The following is a 21,703-nucleotide window of genomic DNA, read 5'->3' as shown; positions in this document are numbered from 1 at the left end:
GATTTAAAGACATGGCAACCGGCGCTCCTCCTTTTGCTACCCAGCTACCTCCCACGCCACCACATCCACTTTACCTCCTACATGATGTCCCCTGTGTCCTTTGCTGCTTACTCTCCCTTTCTATCCACCAGATTAGCTTCGAGGGCCTTCACTGTCATATTTAGTGCATGGGAGACCATACAACCCTTCACAGGAATATCAGGCCTATGTTCATCCACATACAAGGGATGGCTCATTGGAGGATTATGGCACTGAGTCACCTGTGGAATCAGAACTGGAGTACGTCACTGTTATACTTGTCCCTTTCTACAGGACACCCCAAACATTTTACCTTCACCCCTCCTGTTTTGCTGAATTCGTTTTTGTTGGCCTTAGGACTCAATTAACTTATAGGTGCCTAGTAAGGTGGCACTACATGCACCCCAGGTGTTTTAAATTAAATGCTTCTAGAGGGCTGGGTATGCCCAGACGTGGGTCCCTTGCTCACTGTGCCACTGGGTTCAAGCTAGCCTGGCTGATGAAGGAGGATGCTTGTTTCCGGTCCAGGGAGGACCTGGCCTGGCAGTTCGGTCTGGACTGTTCCCATGGGGCAAAGGGTCAAGACTGATTTGCATATGGCTGAGTCCAAACTGGGGTGGCGTAGAGGGCAAAAGAACAATGGATTTAACCCAGATCTTTTGACTGGGGGAGAATGTTAGCATTGTCAACATTCCGTCCATCATTTGTTTGCTGTAACACTAGTGGGCTATCAGCCATTATTGTGCTACCCACTTAAGAGGCCTTTTTAAACATGTCTCGGGACTGCCATTGCTGCCTGTATGGAGTTCTGAATTGCCAATTACACGTGGCAAAATAACCCCTTTGCCAAACCTAAAGCTCCCTTTTTTATAACATATAAGTCACTCCTAGGGTAGGCCTTAAACATTTGGGGCAGGGTGTGTTGTATTTAAAAAGTTGGACAGTACTTTCATGTTTTACTTGTCCTGATAGTCAAAAACTCTGATTTTCTTTTTTCTACTACTGTGAGGCCGATCTCTCTGTAATGGCATAACATTGAGTTACCTTATTACATGTATAAGTGATAACTTTTGTTTGGGACCGGGTAAACAATATCATGTTTGGTGTCCAAGGAATTGTAATTTAAAATCCTTTTTAATGGTAAGGTCGAATTGTATATCACAACTCTGAAAATGCTACTTTTAGAAAGTTGTTATAGGCAAAAAGTTCCTCTGAGTAATTTTATTTTGATCATGTATTAGACCCATTTACAATGCCTATTTACATAGAAACTTGTCTCAAACTGAGGCATACTTTTAAAATACAGATAAGGCTTTTTCAACAAACAGAAAATGGTTCAACGTGTCAAAGTTTCGGTCTTGTTGTGTAGTTCATCTAGCAGACCATTTTCAGAACAAATAAATCTTTAAGTAAAATAGAGACCCTTTGGAACAAAGAAAATATCAGAATTTTTAAATAGGCATTGTAAATGGGTCTAATACAAGGGTGAAAAGAATATACTGTACTATATAACTATGAATTTCTGTCACCCTTGTATTTAAGATAATTCTTGTACCCTTTTTAATATTTCATTGATGATAAACTGCATAAAAAGAGATTACATCTGCGTCTATATATTGATTTCTACATTGTTTAATTATTGAGATTTATGTTTAAAATTTACTTGATTGAAGCAACCTCTTGGGGCACTCATAAGTAATGCTCTGGTATAATTTTTCTTCATCGTCAAAATTAAATCCTTTCTAGGCACTTTTTTACCTGTAACAATTTTGACACCCAAGCCCACAAGGGTATATTGGGTTGCCCAGCAAAAATGGAATGCCCTTTTAAAAAGTTGGGGACCTGTGGCAGAGGGGAGGGGTGATTGCCTTTGCTCAATTACAGGCCACCTATGGCCTAGCAGAGACGGAACTGTTACGCTACATACAGGTTAGACACACATTGCAGTCCCTGATACCACCTGACACGAACCCTGAGGAGTCCTCTTCATTGGAAGATCGGCTCCTGACGGATCACCTTAAAAAAAAAAGGCAATCTCGCTGACATAAGAAAATAGTTAATAACAGACATGACTCCACAGGGACACTGAAGACTAAATGGGAGCAAGAGGTGGGAAACATTGACGAGGCGGATTGGAGGGAGGCGCTGGCTTCCCCCAAGGAAGCCGCTATTCCATCAAGGCTCAGGCTGGTACAATTAAAAATTCTACATCGCACATACTATACTAGGACGCTCCTGCATACAATAGGAAGGGCAGGCTCGCTGCTTTGTCTCAGACAGTGCGGTGAGACGGGGACGTTTTACCACACCATTTGGAGTTGCCCTAACATTATGGGGTATTGGATGGCAGTGATGAGGACTCTCTCAGGTTACACGAGTTACTATATTGCCAAACCCGAGGTGCTGCCTACTCAACATATGGGAACCAACAGACCTAAAGAGAATTGCCCAGGACTGGGTTACATTAGGTATGACGGTAGCAAAACGGAACGTTGCACAGTGCTGGAGGTCTATGGTTAACCCCACTCTCACTCAGTGGTGCAAGGATATGGACCTGGCGATGGTTGCAGAAAGATCAGTATATATACAGCGAGGCTGTCTGAGAAAGTGAGAGAAAGTCTGGGGAGGCTTGAACACTTTCCGGGGTGGCATATGTGAACCTCCACCCGAGGACTTTGACTCTGATGAAAGTGTTTGAACTGTGTCATCTGGGCAACCTACTACTGTACATATTCATGGGTGGGGGAGGGGGACAAAGGACAGATATAAGAGACATTGAAATGCTCTTCGAAATGTGTCAATAAAAATTGTTTTAAAAAAAAAAGGTCCCTCAGACCCACTCTTCAGTATACTCCTGGACCTGTGAATTCTACAGAAAACCTTGTACCCTACTTTTGACTGGAGCAGGGTTATGTTGGACTTGACCCCTACGAGGTCATCCCTAAACACTTCACCTTCACTTTTTCTGTTTTACTGAATTTGTTTTTGTTGTCCTTTAGGCTCTGTGCACTTTACAACTGCTAACCAGCGCTGAAGTGTTTGTGCTCTCTCCTTTAAACATGGTAAAACTGGCTTACACTCAATTGGCACATTTAATTTTCTTACAAGTCGTTACTGGTGGACCTGCAGCACTTTTTGTGCTACAAACTTACATAGCCTTTTTAAACATGCCTATGGCCTGACATTATAGCCTATGTGTTGTTTTAAACTGCCAGTTCGACAAGGCAAAAGAACCCCTTTGCTAAGCCTAAACTTCCTTCATAGTAGATATAAGTCACCTCTAGGGTAGGGCGTAAACAGCCCATAGGCCAAATTGCATTGTATTAAAAAAGTTGGACATGTACTTTTAAGTTTTATATGTTGTTGTACTGAAAAACTTGCACATTCGTTTTTCACTACTGTGAGGCCTATCTCTCCACTAGGATAACATTGGATTGCCTCATTACGTTTAATAAGTGATACCTTTTGTATGGGAGCTGGTAGAAATGTCATGTTTGGTGTCTAAGGCATTGTAAACTAAAATCCACTTTAATGATAAAGTTGGAGTTTAAGTCACAACTCTGAAAAGGCCACTTTTAGTGATCCAACTGAGTTCTTGTCCTAACCATTTGGGGTCTTCAGCCTGTTCCAAGGTCACATGGCTAGGTGGAGTTGGCAGTTGACGTTTTTGTATTCCTCCCAGACAGGCCCACTGGACGTAGCCAGGATGGGTCATCCTGACTTGATGGGAGAGGCAGAGCTTTCACCTGTCACATTTACACTTCGAAAACAGTGCCACAACTCACCTGCAAAGAACTTTGCACTAGTCTGTTGTGACCCCAGACAGACTGGTATGAGGACAGAGAGGCAGGAAATTCCAGACACTTCTGTGGGACGAACAGACTCCAGAATTTTCTCCCACTTCAAAGCTGGCATTAGGTATAACATTGGGACCCTCAGGCTCACTCTTCAGTACACTCCTGTACTTGTGGATACTACAGAAAAAGGTCTGTCTTGCTGCCTGAGACCTGCCCTGTTTTTTGGGAAGGAAGACTGGATCTTTGCTTTCTTCATTCTAGGCTACCTGAGTGACTTTAACCCCTTCGATGCGGCCGCGATTTCCCTGGTGTGCTGAAGCAGCACGAACAGGGGCGGGCCATGACGAACCCCAGCCGTCATCAGCACACGAGCACCGTAGTGCATGACGGCTGGGGTTCGTCATCAGCATGAAAGGGGTTAAGGGCCAGCTGACTGAACTCTTTTTCTGAGCTACATGGGCACGGCAAGCTCCAGAGGCTTACCTGCAACTGCCCAGCTGACCTGCTGCCCCGGACCTAGACCTGGACCTGTGTGCAATCTTCTGGAGTGAGTTCTTGATCACAGAGTGGTGTCTTCCCAGGTCCTGGGCCATTGACTGTCATCGAAGAGTGCTCCTTTTGGCCTAACTGAAGTTTCCATCAAAACTGGTGCGAGGCCATGCAAAGCCTCACCTCACAGCTGCAGCTTCTTTGGAACCGACGCCTTGAGATACAGAGCCCCCGCCAAGCATTGTTGTACAGTTGCCAGCCTTATCGTAACCAACACTGAGCAATGCAAAGCTTTGCCACACAGCTCTTCAGAAACGACACAGAGCGACGCACCAGCTTTATCGAAATCGTTGGGGGCGACAAAGCCACATCACGCAGACTGCATACTAAGCACATAAGGTACAATCCTCAACGGGCCAAAGTTGGCCCTGTACTCAATCCCTGTCAGCCTGAGCTTGTGACTTTCTCCCAGTCCAGCGTGACTGCTACCCTCAGTTGGCACTATGCATCTTTTGGCTCTACTTTCATCTAAATATTTAAAATTGCACATCTTCAGTTGTATTGATTGATTGATTTTTGTCACTTTGGTCTCAAATAATTCATTAAACTTTATTTTTTTTATTGTTGTGGAATGTTTCTTGTATTGTATTGTTACTTTACTACTGTTTAAGTCCATAAATATTAGAGACATTACACATTGTCTTTATAGATTGCCTCTGAGTTAAGCCTGACTAGCATTGTGCCAAGCTACTCGAGGGTTAAGTACAAGTTAATTTAGTGACTTTTTGTTGCTCACCCTGGCAAGGATTTGGCTGTTGCTTGAGAACGGCTCACATTCCCCTCAACCAACTTCCCCGTTTCTCACAGTTACTATCAAGGCTTCTCACCCTGATAATACTACCACCTACCGTGGGACTATACAATGGGAACCTACATGTCTTACGTGCACATCTTACCGAAAGAGATAGATTTCCATTTTGAAACACTTAATAAATCAGAGGGTTCTGTACAATATTTTCCCATGTGAAAGGGAATGCTGAAGACAGCCTCCAACGTATTTGTTAAGCCCGCCCCGGCCTCCCACAACCAAACACAACATGTCAGAGAGACTGCAAGAATCCATGTTGGGAGCAAATAACCTCAAACAGATGAGTCCTCGCAATAATAGAACTCAGGTATTGCCCGGAACTCCTCTAAGCCTCATCAAACATCCACTTATATGGGTGGGTGATTTCAATCTGACCCCTGATGCCCTACTAGAGAGATATTCACATGATTGCGATCTCCACCACACAATGTTGCCGGCCCTGCTGCATGGAATGAGAGACATGGGCCTGGTGACCTATGGCGCACTAACAATCCTGAAGCCCAGGAATGTACTTCTGTCTCCCACATCCATAGATCCTACTCTTGTATAGACCTGATGTGGGGAACCCGAGACATATAAGACGAAACACAGTAGTTATTATTAGCACAATAACCATGTTAGACCACGCCCTACTCTGCTGGGAAGGGGGCAGATGAATGGACTGTTGTTCTCAGCTAGATTGGAAATTTAATAGGTCCCTCTTGAAAAGTAGGCCCACACAGCAGGTGGGACAATTACCCAGTACTTTGACACGAACACTCCTAATGTAACATCACCTAATGTATGGTAGTGCGTATTCTAGGTGGTCTTTCTGGGTTAATGTAATGCTGAGAGATCACAGATGCACAGCACGGCAATACTTATTCAACCTCTTTGGAGACTGACCTAAAAGTGGCATCTGAACGCCACAGATTAACAGTATCTCTAAAAGATCTGCGGGAGACATTTTCTCTGAAAGAGAAAATAGATCTTCTAGCCTCTGAAATATCAGAAAAGGCAATACTATACCTCTGGCAAAAGTTGTATGAGTTTTAAGGACAGGCCAATAAGACAGACATGCTCCTTGCCCGTCGACTATGGACTCAAATTGCTCAGAGGCAAATATATGCCATTAACACAGGAGGGGTGCTGGGCTGGCTACCACCTCAGACATGATAGGGGATTTCCAAAACTATTACACCGCTCTCTATGAGGCACAAAAGTTATCCTCAAAAGATGTAGATTTATTTATTTTAGAGACCGGACTTTCAATCCTATCCAAAGCTAACAGAGACACACTGGAGGAACTTATCACGGTGGAAGAGGTCTTCAAAGTTGTTTAAGATCCATACCCTGACAAGGCCCCTAGGCCCTTTTCGGTTAACAAACTGCTTTTATAAACACTTCAAGTTAGACCTTCTCCCACAAATAGCTACACTCTTTAATTCTTTTTTACATTCTCACACTGTAACCCCAAAAATGACGGAAGCAAATATACTCACACATAAACCGGGTAAATCTACTGACCGGCGAGAAGCCTACCGCCTGATTGCACTGTTAAGCCCTGATACCATAATCTTTACGAAAGTCCTAGCAAACAGACTGATGCCTCATATACCATACCTCTTAGACATGGACCAGTCGGGCTTCATCCCGCAAAGACAGGCTCATGACAATATTAGGCGGGTGCTGCACCTTATAGAAAAAGCCATCTGGATGACATTCCCTATGCCGATCCTGTGGCTGGACACCAAACAAGATGTTTGGCAGAGTTCATATCTAAAACGCTTGAAACAATAGGACTGGGCCCACAAATGCACTTGTGGCTAGCCGCAAGCTACCAACACCCAATGGTGCAGATACTAGTTAACGGGGAAAAATCAAGGGCAGTAACTCTACATAAGGGTACACGCTACAGGTGCCCACTCTCCCCACTGCTGTTTGTGTGTGTAGTGGAACCCGTATTGGCGGTCATTCGTAGGCAGTCAGAAATCCATTTGGAGATGAGCAACCCAAAATTAATTCATTTGCAGATGACATACTCTTGACGGTGACTGTCCCAATGCGCCCCTGAAATCTTGCAAATCCTAGTGACCTACCACAGCATATCGGGGACTTCAAAGTCAAAAATGATAAATTTGAGATGCTCAGAATAGAGCTATACTATGCAACTAAACAAACCCTCTCATCTCTGACCACCCTGTGTTGGCCCAAAGTCAAGAAAATACAATACCTGGAAGTATATATTACCTTTCATTACAGACAACTCTATGCTGCCGACTACTCCTGCCTACTTCTACACAGATGGAGAACCTTCTATTTATCTTGGCTGGGCAGAGAGTGGTAGTGATAAAGCAAAATGTGCTCCCTAGACTGCTTTACTTATTCCAGGTCCTCCCAGTTAATTTCCCTCCATACGGTATATACTTTCTGCAGCTGGCCATAGACCACGTTATCTTGGAGGGAAGAAGGGCGAGAGTGTCAAGTAAAGTGATGTAGGCTTCTAGACGGGCAGGCGAACTGAGCCTCCTTGACATTAGGATATACTACCAGGCATCTCAAATAAAGGGTGTCGTTCGGATGAGCGATCCCGGAGACTGAGCACCACTGGATGCATGTGAACACAGCAGTGCTTGGTCAGGCTCTTTGGGCAATCCTTTGGCTCCCTAAACATGCTACCGGTCTACTATCACTTGGCAATACAGTACTCAACCGACCATGTATATTTTGGGATTTTCTTATGAGGAGACAGCAACTGATCATATTACCATCCCATTTACATCGTTGTTTGGTGTTTAGACTTCACATCGGGCATAGAGAAAAACATATTTGCTGAATAGGCAGATGCTGTGTGTAGAATGTTGTGTGACCACTTCCAGAATGAGGAGATCAAACACTTTGTCCAGTGTAAACTTTAATATGCTCTGCGCGAGACAGACCGCATACACTGCTTCCAATTACAAAACTGGGCATTTTATCCCCCAAATAAGCTAGAGGCCACCAGATCGCTAACAATGTGGGAAAAGATTTTCACCACATCAGATAGTCTCAGAGGACCCCTCTCAAACATTTATGCTATACTATCCGAAGTGGAACCAAGCACGGTGTAGCGCCAAGACACCTCCGGGTATAAGTGCGCTTTATAAATTAAAATAACATAACCTACATTAATAGATGGGTCCACACAATGGGGCACGATATAGAAACCACACAGGGAGCTAAACTTTGGTCAGCCATCCTGGTGTTAATCAAAAGTGTGCAAAATAGAGAGTTAATGTACAAAATAATGATGCACTGGCACATAGCACCTGTCAGTTTAAAGCACATGTATAGATCTGCCAAGGGCCACTGCTGCGAGGTGATGTGGGCAAGAGGGAGACACTCTGCATCTATGGTGGTAATGTCCGAGATTAACATTGTTCATGAAATAAATACTCAGTCATATAAGAGTGGGGCGAAGGAACAGGTTACCTAATAAGAGTGAACCCAGCAATGATCATCCTTGCCATTCGTCCTCCGGAACTGACGCACATGACGAAAGGAGACTGTAGACTCATAACAAACATGCTTCTGGCTGCTAAACAATTGATTGTTAAAATGGAAATCTCCAAACCTACCAACGGTATAGGATTGGCCAGGGAAATTATGGTAACTTGAAGAGCAGGATACATGTACTTGACTCAGCTGTTTAAAAAATGCTCCAGACACAAAAATGACCAGATCATTAACCCCTTTCACAGAGTGTTAATTCTCCCACTGTGCGGTAGAATTAATGCGTGGGTGGGATTCGGACGGCCCCCAGCCGTCCACACACACACACCGTGACGGCCGGGGGCCGTCGTGAGCACCTAAGGGGTTGAAAATATGTACCACTATTCAATGGTTTTTTTTATTAATAAACTACCGTTGGGCAAAAAAAAGACACAGGTTGCCAAATTTTGCCTCTAGGTTTTCACACCCACAGTCCATGGGCAATGCTCTCTGGATGATCTGGTAAGTGATATTTCCCTACGTTTTTCCTTCTCTCCCACTCATTTTCATACATGGTGAGAAAGGTGTCACAAACGTCACTCACATTCATCTTGGTTTCTCCTACTTGGGCCGAACAATCATTGTTCTTAGCCCTCTTTGAAATATCTGTTACTACACGAGAGGCTCCCTATCAGGCTGGACCTTCTCATGTGGGAGCATGACAGGATCAGACCCCAGGCCACTCATTCTAGTAATTTGACACCTAAAGTCTTTAAATGTAGTTGCTTAAGCCTCATACAAAAGTGCATAGGCATTCTTAAAGAAGCTTGCGGAGCCACAAGTAGAGGTTTCTCTACTACTGCATTTCTAAGCACCTCTACACCTTTACACCAGCAGTTCAAGTTATTGTGTCTTGTTTACTCCATCCCTGAAGACTATAAGATCACACGCAAGGACCGCACCGGCCACACAGGAGGAGGAATCGCTATCGTCCATAAAAAATCAATCCACATCTCAACCAGCTCTGACGTCAACCTCGCCAACTCTGAACACCTTCACTTCCAGATCCACATCGACCCCAAGACCACACTCAGAGGCACCCTCCTCTACAGACCACCAGGACCCCGCGCAAAATTCAGTGAGGACATCACGGACTTCATCACTCCACACGCGCTCCCCTCCAAAGATTACATCCTTCTGGGAGACCTCAACTTTCACCTTGAAAAGAACAACGACCGCAACACCACCACCCTCTTGGACAACCTCGCCAACCTCGGACTTAAACAACTGGTCACTTCCCCCACCCACATAGCAGGTCATACTCTCGACCCTATCTTCACCTCCAGCAATCACGTCTCCTTCAGCCACACCACGGCTCTCCTTTGGACTGACCACAGCTGCGTTCACTTTACCTACAACAAGCCGAAACCCATTAACCACCCCCAACCAACTCTGCAAAGAAACTGGAACAAAATCACCATCGACCAGATCTCCTCATCGCTCCTTCTAAACACCCCAGCCCACTCTTCTAACCCAGACCAAGCCGCCGCCAACTTCACCCTATGGTTATCCAACAGCGCCGACATCCTAGCACCACTGAAAAAACGTCAAAGCAAACCTGGCAGCAAGAAAGCCTCATGGTTCAACGATGATCTTAAGAAGTCCAAGAAACTCTGCCGCTCCCTTGAGAAGGCCTGTAAAAAAGACCCAACCACTAGCACCAAGGACGCCTTCAAAAACGCCACCCGCATACACCACCAACTAATCCGAAAGGCCAAGAAAACAGCATTCAAGGATCGACTAGACGACAAGGCCCACAACAGCAAGGAACTTTTCAACATCGTCAAGGAATTTACCAATCCCTCGGCCAACTCCAACGACATCACCCCCTCTCAAGCCCTCTGCGACTCCCTGGCTTTATTCTTCCACAACAAAATTGCAGACATCCACAACAGCTTCGACAACCAACCCGGAGACCAACCCACCCAACCATATGCTGAACATTCACCCCCCTTGAACACCCTTAACGACTGGAACCCAATCTCCACTGAGGACACCATCCGCCTGATGAACTCCATCCACTCAGGATCCCCCACAGACCCATGCCCTCACCACATCTTCAACAAAGCAGACTCCATCATAGCACCGCACCTCCGAGACGTCATCAACTGCTCCTTCAACTCCGCCACCTTCCCGGAAAACTGGAAACACGCAGAACTCACCGCCCTTCTGAAAAAACCCACAGCGGACCCCACCGAACTCAAAAATTACCGCCCCATCTCGCTCCTTCCTTTCCCGGCCAAAGTCATCGAGAAAGCTGTCAACAACCAGCTCGCCGCTTTCCTCGAAGCCAACAAATCCCTCGACTCCTCACAGTCTGGCTTCCGAGCAAAACACAGCACTGAGACCGCCCTCATCGCAGCAACAGACGACATTCAAACTCTACTGGACAATGGAGACACAGTCGCCCTCATCCTCCTCGACCTCTCTGCAGCCTTCGACACAGTCTGCCACAGTACCCTTTTACAACGCCTCAGAAACATCGGAATCCAAGGAAAAGCACTAGAATGGATCACCTCGTTCCTCACCGGAAGAACCCAGAAAGTCCGCCTTCCACCATTCAAGTCCGAGGCCACTGAAGTCATCTGTGGCATACCACAAGGATCCTCACTCAGTCCCACCCTCTTCAACGTATACATGAGCCCCCTCACGGCCATCGCCCGCCAACACAACCTCAACATCATCTCCTACGTGGATGACACTCAACTGATCCTTTCACTCACCAATGACCCTAGCACCGCCAAAACTAACCTACACGAAGGAATGAAAGAAGTTGCCGAATGGATGAAACACAGCCGTCTGAAACTGAACTCAGATAAAACAGAAGTCCTCATCCTAGGCACTTCCCCCTCTGCATGGGACGACTCTTGGTGGCCGGAAGCCCTTGGAAAAGCACCCATCCCGACAGACCACGCACGGAACCTAGGCGTTATCCTGGATTCTTCACTTTCAATGAACAGACAAGTCAGCGCCGTCTCCTCATCCTGCTTCAACATTCTTTGCATGCTCAAAAAAACATTTCGCTGGATCCCCACCGAAACCAGAAAAACAGTCACCCACGCTCTGGTCACGAGCCGACTGGACTACGGAAACACCCTCTACGCAGGTACTACCGCTAAACTCCAGAAAAAACTCCAACGAATCCAAAACGCCTCTGCCAGGATCATATTAGACATCCCGCGTAACCAACACATCTCTGGTCACCTGAAAAACCTCCACTGGCTACCCGTCAATAAGAGGATCACCTTCCGACTTCTAACCCACGCACACAAATCGGACCAGAATGCCTCAACTCACGACTGTCCTTCTACACCCCCTCCCGCCAACTACGATCTTCCAGCCAAGCCCTCGCCACTGTTCCTCGCATCAACAAGACCACCATGGGAGGTAGATCCTTCTCATACCTGGCAGCTAAAACATGGAACTCACTTCCCACTTACCTTCGCCTTACCCAGAACCACCTAGCATTCAGAAAGCAACTTAAAACGTGGATATTTGACAAGTAATCCTCCTCCCCTCCCTAAGCGCCTTGAGACCCTCTGGGTATGTAGTGCGCTATATACATTTTATGACTTGACTTGACTTGACCTACCAACATCAGGGTTAATGTACACTCTGATGTGCCTACACCTTGCCGCTATTGCTGTATATGTGCAAAATAGGGAACATTCTTTTTTTTTTTAAATTCCTATCAGTAAGGCCGTCACAAAAGGCCTCAAAAGGGTACTTCCACCAAGAGTCACACCTGCCCCTCTTTGGAAACCTAACAAAGTACTCTAAATGCCATGGACACTCCGTTTGAGCCATTGTATTCCTGTCCCATGCAAATCCCTCTCCTGGATAGTGGCTTTCTTTATATGTATTGCTTTCACTCAGGTGTGTAAGTGACCTATGGCTCTCACCTTACAAGAACCTTTAATTTAGGTTTATGCAGGCAGTGTTAACTTAGATCCGGCACTACATTTCTCCCTAAAGTGATCTCCGCTTTTCACTTCAGCTAAACAACTGAGCTACCAGTCTTTGTCCCACACCCAGACTCAGTAGCATAAAGGGTCTTTCATACCCTAGTTACGAAAAGGACTCTAGTGTACCACATTGATAGAACCCAGCAGCTCTTTGATTCTTTTTCAAAACCACTTAAATCTATCCAAACATGCTGCCTAAAAGCTAAAGGGGTTCTTCATGCTCCCCCCTGGGCCACACTTTACTAGGAAGAAGGGGACAACCATGGCTTTCATGGGGAATATTCCCATAGCTGACATTTGTGAAGCAGCTATCTGATCAGTCCCACACATTTTACTAAACACTGTGTGAATATTATTGTCTGTCAATATTCACATAGGAGGGAGAGAGGAAAATTAAGTAGGAGAATTCCTTGAATTCTGTAAGCTATGCACCGCTAGTGAGGGATCCACTTCACTCAGGAGTTACGCGGCCAGTATAGGTGCGTCGCCAGCCATGACTTCTGATGTATGGGTGACACGAGGGTTCCCTGCTCGTAACCTTTAATGGGGTATGTTAGGCACTCCTGTCTTAACTAAAAACAGGGAAATTCCCAGTCACCTTAACAGTACCCAGAATCTGATAACAAGGATGATAACATGGTATAAATGAATGGATGCCAAAAAAGGTTTAGAAAACACTACGAGTTGTTTCTCTAAATACAGAAGCTAAGGAATGCAGTCCAGTCTAGACAGGTCCTGATGAATGCTGAATGACCTTTGTGGATATAGTATCAGCTGAAACATGTTGACCAGCGGACGCAGGGACCATTGAAACTTCGTACACCCACACCTTTGTGGCTTTTAACATGTCCATATTAATGAAAATCGAGCATAGCAGTTAGACAGCTTAGAGAATTTTAGGAGTTCTCGGTCCCAAACTCACAAACAGATCTAAGAGTCACAAGTTGGTTGTACATAGTTGTAACATTCATATTTGTTACCATTATATATAATATGCATAGTTCCACGTTGCACTCTACCACTTCATACGTCTGCTCACCTGTTGTGCGACAAATAATCTAACAAGGAAGTCGGTGCCTGTTTGCATTGCCACTTGTGGGAAAAGCGACATGGTACTGCATGACTCGAAAAGACTTTGTCGAACAAATGCAACATCCAAACTCAACACTAGACGGCAAGAGGATACAGAGCATGTGAATCTACAGCAATACAAGCTACGAACAGATGCTCACAGGGTAAGTAGCATATTCCTTTAATATGTATGGACAAATAACATCTACAGGCATTTGTCCCTTTGTATGGGCTATGGCTTTTGTGAATAACATCTTTTAATCTATACTAATATAATAACCCCTTCGATGCTGATGACGAGCTCGTCATCAGCCATGGGTGGCGTGTGCGGATGACGAGCTGAGCTCGTCATGTAACGCGGTTTTGCGAAAACAGCCGCACAGCGCAAAAATGACCGCAGCAGCGATGCGGTTAAAGAGAGAGCCCAAACATTTGAGGCTGGTAATCTCAGGAACCACAGCACCAATCAAAACACCCAATACAGCGTTGGAAAGGGCAGTTGCAGCAGAAGGACATAGGCTATGCAGACGCCCACCATATACATTTAAAAGTTAAAGGAACTGTGCCAGCAAAGTAGTCCCTTGTGGGTGTGTCTGCGTTGTGCTGTGAGCGTGTGCTGGGGGCGTGTGGTACATTCCGCCCTTCATGCCGTGTCTCATATCGTGTGCTAATCCCACCCTGCTCCCTATAAATAGCCCTGCACCCCATAATCATAACACACCCATACGCCTTAAAATACCCCAACACCCTTAAACACTAACCCATCTTAACCCTATAAATATACCCTGTACCCCAAAACCCAAACCTATCCCTAAACCCTAAAAATACCCCTGTACCCCACGACCCAAACCTAGCCCTGAACCCTATAAAAAACCCTTGTACCCCAAAACCTAAACCTACCCCTGAACCCTAAAATACCCCTGTACCCCTAAACCCAAACCTAGCCCTGAACCCTAAAAATACCCCTGTACCCCAAAACCCAAACCTAGCCCATAACCATTAAAATACCCCTGTACCCCAAAACCCAAACCTAGCCCTGAACCCTAAAAATACCCCTGCACCCCAAAACCCATACCTATCCCTAAACCCTAAAACTACTCCTGTACCCCATAACCCAAAACTATATCTGAACCCTTAAAATTCTCAAACACCCCAAAACATATACCTCAGTACCCCAAAACATATACCCCTATACCCATACTTACCATATCCAAACATTAAAACAAAAACCATGCTTATACCATTCATGCATTTACAACAAATTTCGTTGTAAATGTATGCGTGGTAAAAGCATATAAAATGTAATGCCATGCATTATAATGGCATTGCAGAGTCATGGTACTTTCGCAATGAAAGTATGAGGAGTGATGGTATGCGGAATAATGGGTGTTTACCCTCCCCCGGTAAGTACATTGGTGGCACGGCGGCCCACATCTCTAGCAACATACTCCTATTTTTTCACCACCCATTTGAAAAATGCACAGGTCTCTCTCATTGATGGCCAGCACCGACATACACATTTAGACACACCTCCCGCCACAAGTTCTAGAATTGCGAACTTTAGAGCTGGGGAGCTACGTTAGAATCTCGGCATCAGCTCAACATCCAGCGCAAATCGCTTTGTCTCCCCGTGCCTACCACAAATGAATGTGTTCTTCTGTAATGTAAATTGTGCTCATGCCATCTTGTCGAGTTTGCGCTATATAATATTGCAAGGAAAAATAAAGTAGGGAAACTCAAGTTCACACACTACTGAACATGCATTCTTAAGTGCATCAGCAGTGCACTGTGAATCGGAGCGTTTCACAGGCCTGTCACAGATAAGAAATGCTATCAAAACGAAATCCGACAAAACAATATACTACTGGCCGGCAGCAATTCATACCCAGACAACGTCGGGACGGGCTGCTACTTTTATATATTTTGAAGTTCAAGTCCTAGCGAACAGACTGTACCTCATGAGGAGCTCTTTGGTCCATAACAATCAGTGGGGTTTTATCCTGGTCTATAATACACTTATGAACACTAGGCAAATTAGTATTGTGATGCATGAAATAGAAATAAAGAAGATGGTAGGCACACTGGTAGCACTGGACATCGAGAAAACAATTGACATGCTTGACTGGGACGGAGATCTTGGAGAAAATGGGGTTTCAAGTGACTTTCTGGGATGGTTCAGGCAGCTATACATAGAACTCACTGCCTGGGTGAAATTGGTTGGGCTGAGATCGAAAGAGGCACCAGAAAGGGATGCCCTATGTCCCCACTGTTCTTTGTCTAGCGATGGAACGCATAGCAGAGTAGCTTCTTGGCATAATGCATAACTGGGGCATAAAGGTGGGAGAGAGAGTGCACACAATGTCAATGCATGCAGATGACATATTACTATACTTATTGTATCCCCAGGATTCCATCCTAGTATTGTTGAGGGAGCTTGATGACTAGGGAGGTAAATCCGGCTTTCATATCAATAAAGACAAAGTGGGTCCCCGGGTCGGGCTGGTTTGTAGGAGAGCTTCCTGAGACGGGTTGACAATAAGAGACCGAGAAATTCAGATACCATGGAGTACAGATACCGCATTCCCCTGAGAAACAATATGCATACAATATGTAGGTGAATCTCAGACATGACCTGAGGTTGCGGGAGAATAGGGGACTACTATAGGAAGTAGTGGAGATTCTGAAGGTGGTGACGAAGATCAGCTTAGATGTAACACCAACCACTGTCTTCTGGGTATTATGCACAGACCAAAACATCAGCAAACCCAATGCAGATTACAAGTTTGGTATTGGTGCTGGCAGAAAGCAGAATAGCAATGCACTGGGTGCTGGTGTGGGCTCTGCCTGAAGAGATAAGTAGGAGGACAGTTCTGAGAGATGATGGGACAGAGGAGGGTTTGGAGGTATGGGCATGCATGATAAATTTGCTGGAAACACAGGGTGGAGAGCACCCAACACCGGCAGAAGATAGCACTAGGGAGGGGAATGATACAAGAGTTGCATTAAAGAGGAGGACCCCACTGGCCTAAATAATATGATAGGTATGCCGAAAAGGAGAGATAAGGAATGAAGATTTAATTAAAGTGATATAGTGGCCATTTTTCCAATCGTGGACTTTGCTAGTAGGTGTGGACATTAGCACTGATAAACTGGAACCCAGAAGACCGCAGTTAAGGAGAAGCACTGAATATTCTAAAATGTGGAGACCATCAAATTAAACTTTATAAGTATCAGTCGGAAGATGCCATTATGGATATGCTACCAGTTATGTATGTGATTGATGTTATTGTTATTGCAAAATAAAACATAAATTGTTTATAAAAACATCAGACCGCATCAATTTCAGATAGATAGCAGTTACACATAAACATTATTTGCCCCCCCCCCCATTTCCGCTACCTACAAAGTACTACACCATCAAACCAGCTATCCCAAACAACACGGTTTACATTGACATCACTCATAGATATTATCAACTTTTTGTTCTTAATAGCAGGAGCTGTTATCTACAAGAAAAGAATAAACACACATTATGTCTATGCATTAGTGAAAATCCAGTAACCTCATTGTTCTAAAACGTGATGGAAAATTCAGGGGTCGGTTTGAGTTTAGGGGAATGGCAGGTGCACCATTCCACCAATTTCAGTTTCCACGCAATGTGTAGGGGTGGGGGAGTGGCTAGGTTTATGCCAGCAGTTTATCCACGGTCATTGTAGCAGTTGTCTCATTCTGGGAAGGAAAATTGCACTAGGCCCCTCATGCCCAGGGCAATCATCCCATTTGAATTGTGGCCAATAGTATTTTCTTCTGCACTTGGGACATTTGAGAGTTTATTCTCGCAGAACAAAATACTCTGCCGTGTGGTAGCATCTATCAGTGCACCCACTGGATAAAAGATCATTGCCTTCAATAGTGCCATCCCCATGGGTCCACTAAAGGCACAGATATCCTAGCCAGGCAAAATGGGATATATAAATTTGTTGACATGTCATCGAACAGAGGTCATAGCCTCAGCTGACCAGGCAGGTCAGCAGTCACTCGCTAGATTTTAAATGAGACCCATAGACTTTGTTGGTCTCAAGATTGTAGTGAGTGTGCACCCTAAAAATCCCCAAAAATACGGTCTTGTATTGTATATATCTTCTTGCATTCTAATTTAAACACATTCTTGTTGTATGCTTTCAGTGCTTTGTCAGTAGCAATACTTCCTTTCATTTCCAAAGCCAAATAGATGACTGCATGATCCCCCACAAGTAATAAAAAGTTGTGAGATACATTACACACACACTTCCCCAGGGCAAGGGGCTGTCACCCTCCATTGTTGTACTGATGAAGACCCCCCAGTATTTGCTTCTTCAGAAGCCAGGAAGGGCTATGCATGCAATTTTTGTTTGTAAATATTTTTAAACTATTTTCGTTTATATCATTTTGTATAATATATCATTTGAATGCAGAAAGCACCTATTAAATAAATTCAACTTCACTACTCAAAAGGTTTGAAGCATTTAATTAATTGTTAACTTTGGATAAACCACAGATTATTGTAACCTGAAACTCTATTTTTACATTTGTACCTATTATTATAGCACAAGAAGGAAGTCTCTAGTTGGCTGATTGCATTGTTAGCAAGAGGCATCAGGGATAGGTCTGCTGTATGAAGCATATAAGGGATCCAGGTACCTGTTCTGTAGTTAGGCCTTGATCATGTGTGAACTAGAGGGTTGCTGTCACTTCCTACTTGTAATCATGAAGCAATTAAGAATTCCAGATCAAACGTTTCAAGAATAGGCCAGAATTCAGTAATTGTAAAAGCCAATGATGTTAAACCTTTGTTCTGGCCCCTTACAAGGGACTGTGCCTAGCAGCTCCTCAAGCAGTGCACCTGTTGCAAGTATTGGCAGTAATAGGAGTCTCTCAATTAAAATTCAGTACATACGTCAGTAAAGGACTTGACTATACCCTCTCCAGTCATATCCAGCATGTTCATGCCATTGGAAGCTCATTCAGGCCAGTGGAAGGGTTATCCTCTGATTTGTAACTCATCATATTTCCAAAGTGGAGAACCCACATGAGCAAATCTGCAAACTTTTTGTTTTTAGTGGGTAGTAGATTGTATATCAATAATGTCATCATTAATCGAGTCCCTCTGCTTCAGTAGTGGGTTTTTCACACAGTACAAGACTGTCATGCCTTCACCGCTCTGAAGGTACTGCCTTTCTATCACAGACCTTCTTGGAGAAGGAGAACTGATAAACTATCTGCAATAGTCGCTCAACCTAGTAATAATGATCCGTATATGACATCCGTAGGCTTCCAGAGATATCCACTGCAGGAAGGCTCACCGCTTTGAGAAGTAATCTATCAGCTGCCCAGACAAAGCTTTGAATTACTCAATCATTATCTTGAATTATCTTCCATGGAATCAGAGTGGCACAATATTGAATGTATAATTATGTTGTGGAGCTACCTGTATGGCGTCCCTTAAGGGTAAGTGGAGATAGAACTACCTAGCAAAGTCAATATCGGTTTTGGATGCCAGTGAATCTAAATTATCAGCTATCCTTCCTCTAAGTCCTTGTTTATCAGGGCTTTTAGGTACATTTAAAGTTCTATCCACTGCTACACATGTAGTATAATTAAACTTTGGTATGACCTCAAACTTCACCCAGTTTATTTAGTACCCCATAAATGTGGAGAAGTCGTCAATTAGGGCCATTAGGTAGAGGATCAAGGTTCTGGGTTCTTAAATGGAAAGGAAACCTATTTCATTTTCAGCTACATGTTTGGTTTGTTGTCTTCTATGCTTTCTTAAGAGGTCTTTCACTAATTGGACCTTGTTAATTGAGGAGTAAGATTACAGAATGTGAGGACAATACATGTTAAGTTCATATGATAAATTTTTATTAAAACATTTCTATTCTGAAAAAATAGTTCCTGTCTTTATTTTTTAGGATGTAGGGATGAGTGACATAGCGTTGACATCATTTCTTGGCTCTTGCTCAGACCTTCTTCAAACTTTAATGGAGGTAAGCAAACCAATATTTCCCAAGAGAAAATGTAAAATGAACCGTTTTAACGAAGTATTTGATCAGTGCAAACCTAATGATGCATCAAGTCAGGCATTGTATTGCAGCATAGTACTGAAACATCATTGTATGCTTCTATATCTAATATGTTACTACATTTTTCACTCATGTTATGTTATCATTAGTAAAAATACAGCATTGTCCCCTACAGCATTCTATGCATAGTCCTAAAAAAGCTGACATGGCATTTAGTGCCTGAGGTATCAGTTTTTTTTTTATCCCATTCTGTCTCATTGAGGAAACACTTTCATACATAAAGGCCTTAAATCTGTTGTCAGAAAAAACATACAATTATTTTGAGGAGGAGGATAAACATATTCTGTTCATTGAAACATATTTTGACATGTATGAGTATCTATTTTTTGCTGGAGTTACTATGCTCTTGTACATGGTATATGAGACAAACACCCGTATTATCCTTTGTTTGTCAAATCATATACATGAGCAGATGGTGTAAACACTCTCATTTTAGTCAACTTGCAGCTTTTAAAATCTCACAGACACACTGGGGGTGGGATTCACAAAGGTAAATAAATATACATGTATATATTTATTCATGAGTACTCAAGCTACTCCTACAACTAGGTTTAACTGCCAAGTTTGTTTGCTATTCACCATTTCCAAGTGGAGATTTACACCTAGGTATAGTGTTTCATGTCTCCACCCTCTCAGAGTAGAGGCTGGAGCCCCCTATAACGGGATCTCAAATTGTAAAATTACTACAATCAATTCATCACCTGTTGGGGGAGATCTCTGCCACAGGGGTAGGAACATTTAATAAAGTGTAAATATTTGAATGTAGAATCTAGTTGTAAAATAAATAGGTAAGAAAGTAAAATGTTACCACACATTAACTCCACCAATTATGTGTGTATTAAATAGTACAATTCGAGTATATTAATTTAATTCATAAATATTCATTTTAAACAAAACACCCTCATGGACATTTTTTTTTGTAAAATTTTTATTTATAGTATGCAAGGTGAAAAATAGAAAAAGGGAGGGGAATAGTGCAAGGGGAGCGTGAAAGTAAAAGGAGAGAAAGAAACAGGCGACATTCCGCCACATAACCCCACACAGGGGGTGCTAAAAATATCATCGCAAAGGAAGGGGCAATAGGGAATCAGAGCCTGCATCAAAAGGGGCGGCAACCAGTTAGGGCAGCAGAAGTGCGAACGATATGTCCTGCCCAGCACAGTGTCCGAATTGTGCCTGGAAGTTCCAACAGTCGGTGCAATGTCCTCAGCCCGGGAAGAACAACCCAAGCCCCGCTATAATCATAGTGTCCTTTCTCGGGGGCACAGCAAGTCGCAACAAGAGAAAAACAACTTCCCCAACTACCACCCCTCCACCCCCCTTCCCTCCCCACCACTCACCCCCCACCCAGTGGTGGCGACCAGCATTCATACACTCAGCAACAGTCATACCGGTAATCAAATTTGGAAGAGATGAAGTGCCCGCAGCGCTGACGGGCAAACTGCAGAAGGCAGGCCTCGGGACAAAAACCTCACCAAGGGGCCCCAATTGAACATAAAGTTTTTAAAATTCCCCAGGAAGATATCTGAGAGCCGCTCCATACTCAAAAGGCGCCATAGCCGTGCATGCCACAAAGAGACGGCAGGGGCAGACGGGCTTTTCCAAGCAGCTGCCAAAGTCAGCTTGGCCGCCCCCAAGCATAGCCACATAATGCGCTTATCAGCCCTAGTCTGGTGCTCAAGCAGTGGGTCTCTAAGGCCCAGCAAGACAAAGTCCATGGAGTTTGGGAGTGGGTAACCCAGCACAACTTTAATGTGGGAGAGAATCTCGGCCCAGAACGGCCGGATGGTGGGACAGTCCCACCATATGTGGCTGAAGTCTCCCAACATCCCGCAGCCCCGCCAGCACCTGTCTGAGGTAGTT

General features: G+C 44.2%; 1 protein-coding gene across 1 annotated transcript in view; it reads left to right on the top strand.

Annotated features, from left to right (window-relative positions):
• Positions 1 to 21,703, top strand: part of RAB3GAP2 (RAB3 GTPase activating non-catalytic protein subunit 2) — a 684,945-nt gene that overhangs the window by 514,126 nt on the left and 149,116 nt on the right. Inside the window, exon 30 of the mRNA XM_086927924.1 lies at positions 19,670 to 19,744. Within this exon, the coding sequence (XP_086784050.1) occupies positions 19,670 to 19,744 (75 nt within the window). The remainder of the gene's footprint in view (positions 1 to 19,669; positions 19,745 to 21,703) is intronic.

The sequence above is a fragment of the Lissotriton vulgaris genome, chromosome 6 (genome assembly GCF_964263255.1).
Source record: "Lissotriton vulgaris chromosome 6, aLisVul1.2, whole genome shotgun sequence".
NCBI lineage: Eukaryota > Metazoa > Chordata > Amphibia > Caudata > Salamandridae > Lissotriton > Lissotriton vulgaris.
Note: the sequence above shows the minus strand (reverse complement) of the source record. Positions and strands in the feature narration are given on the sequence as shown.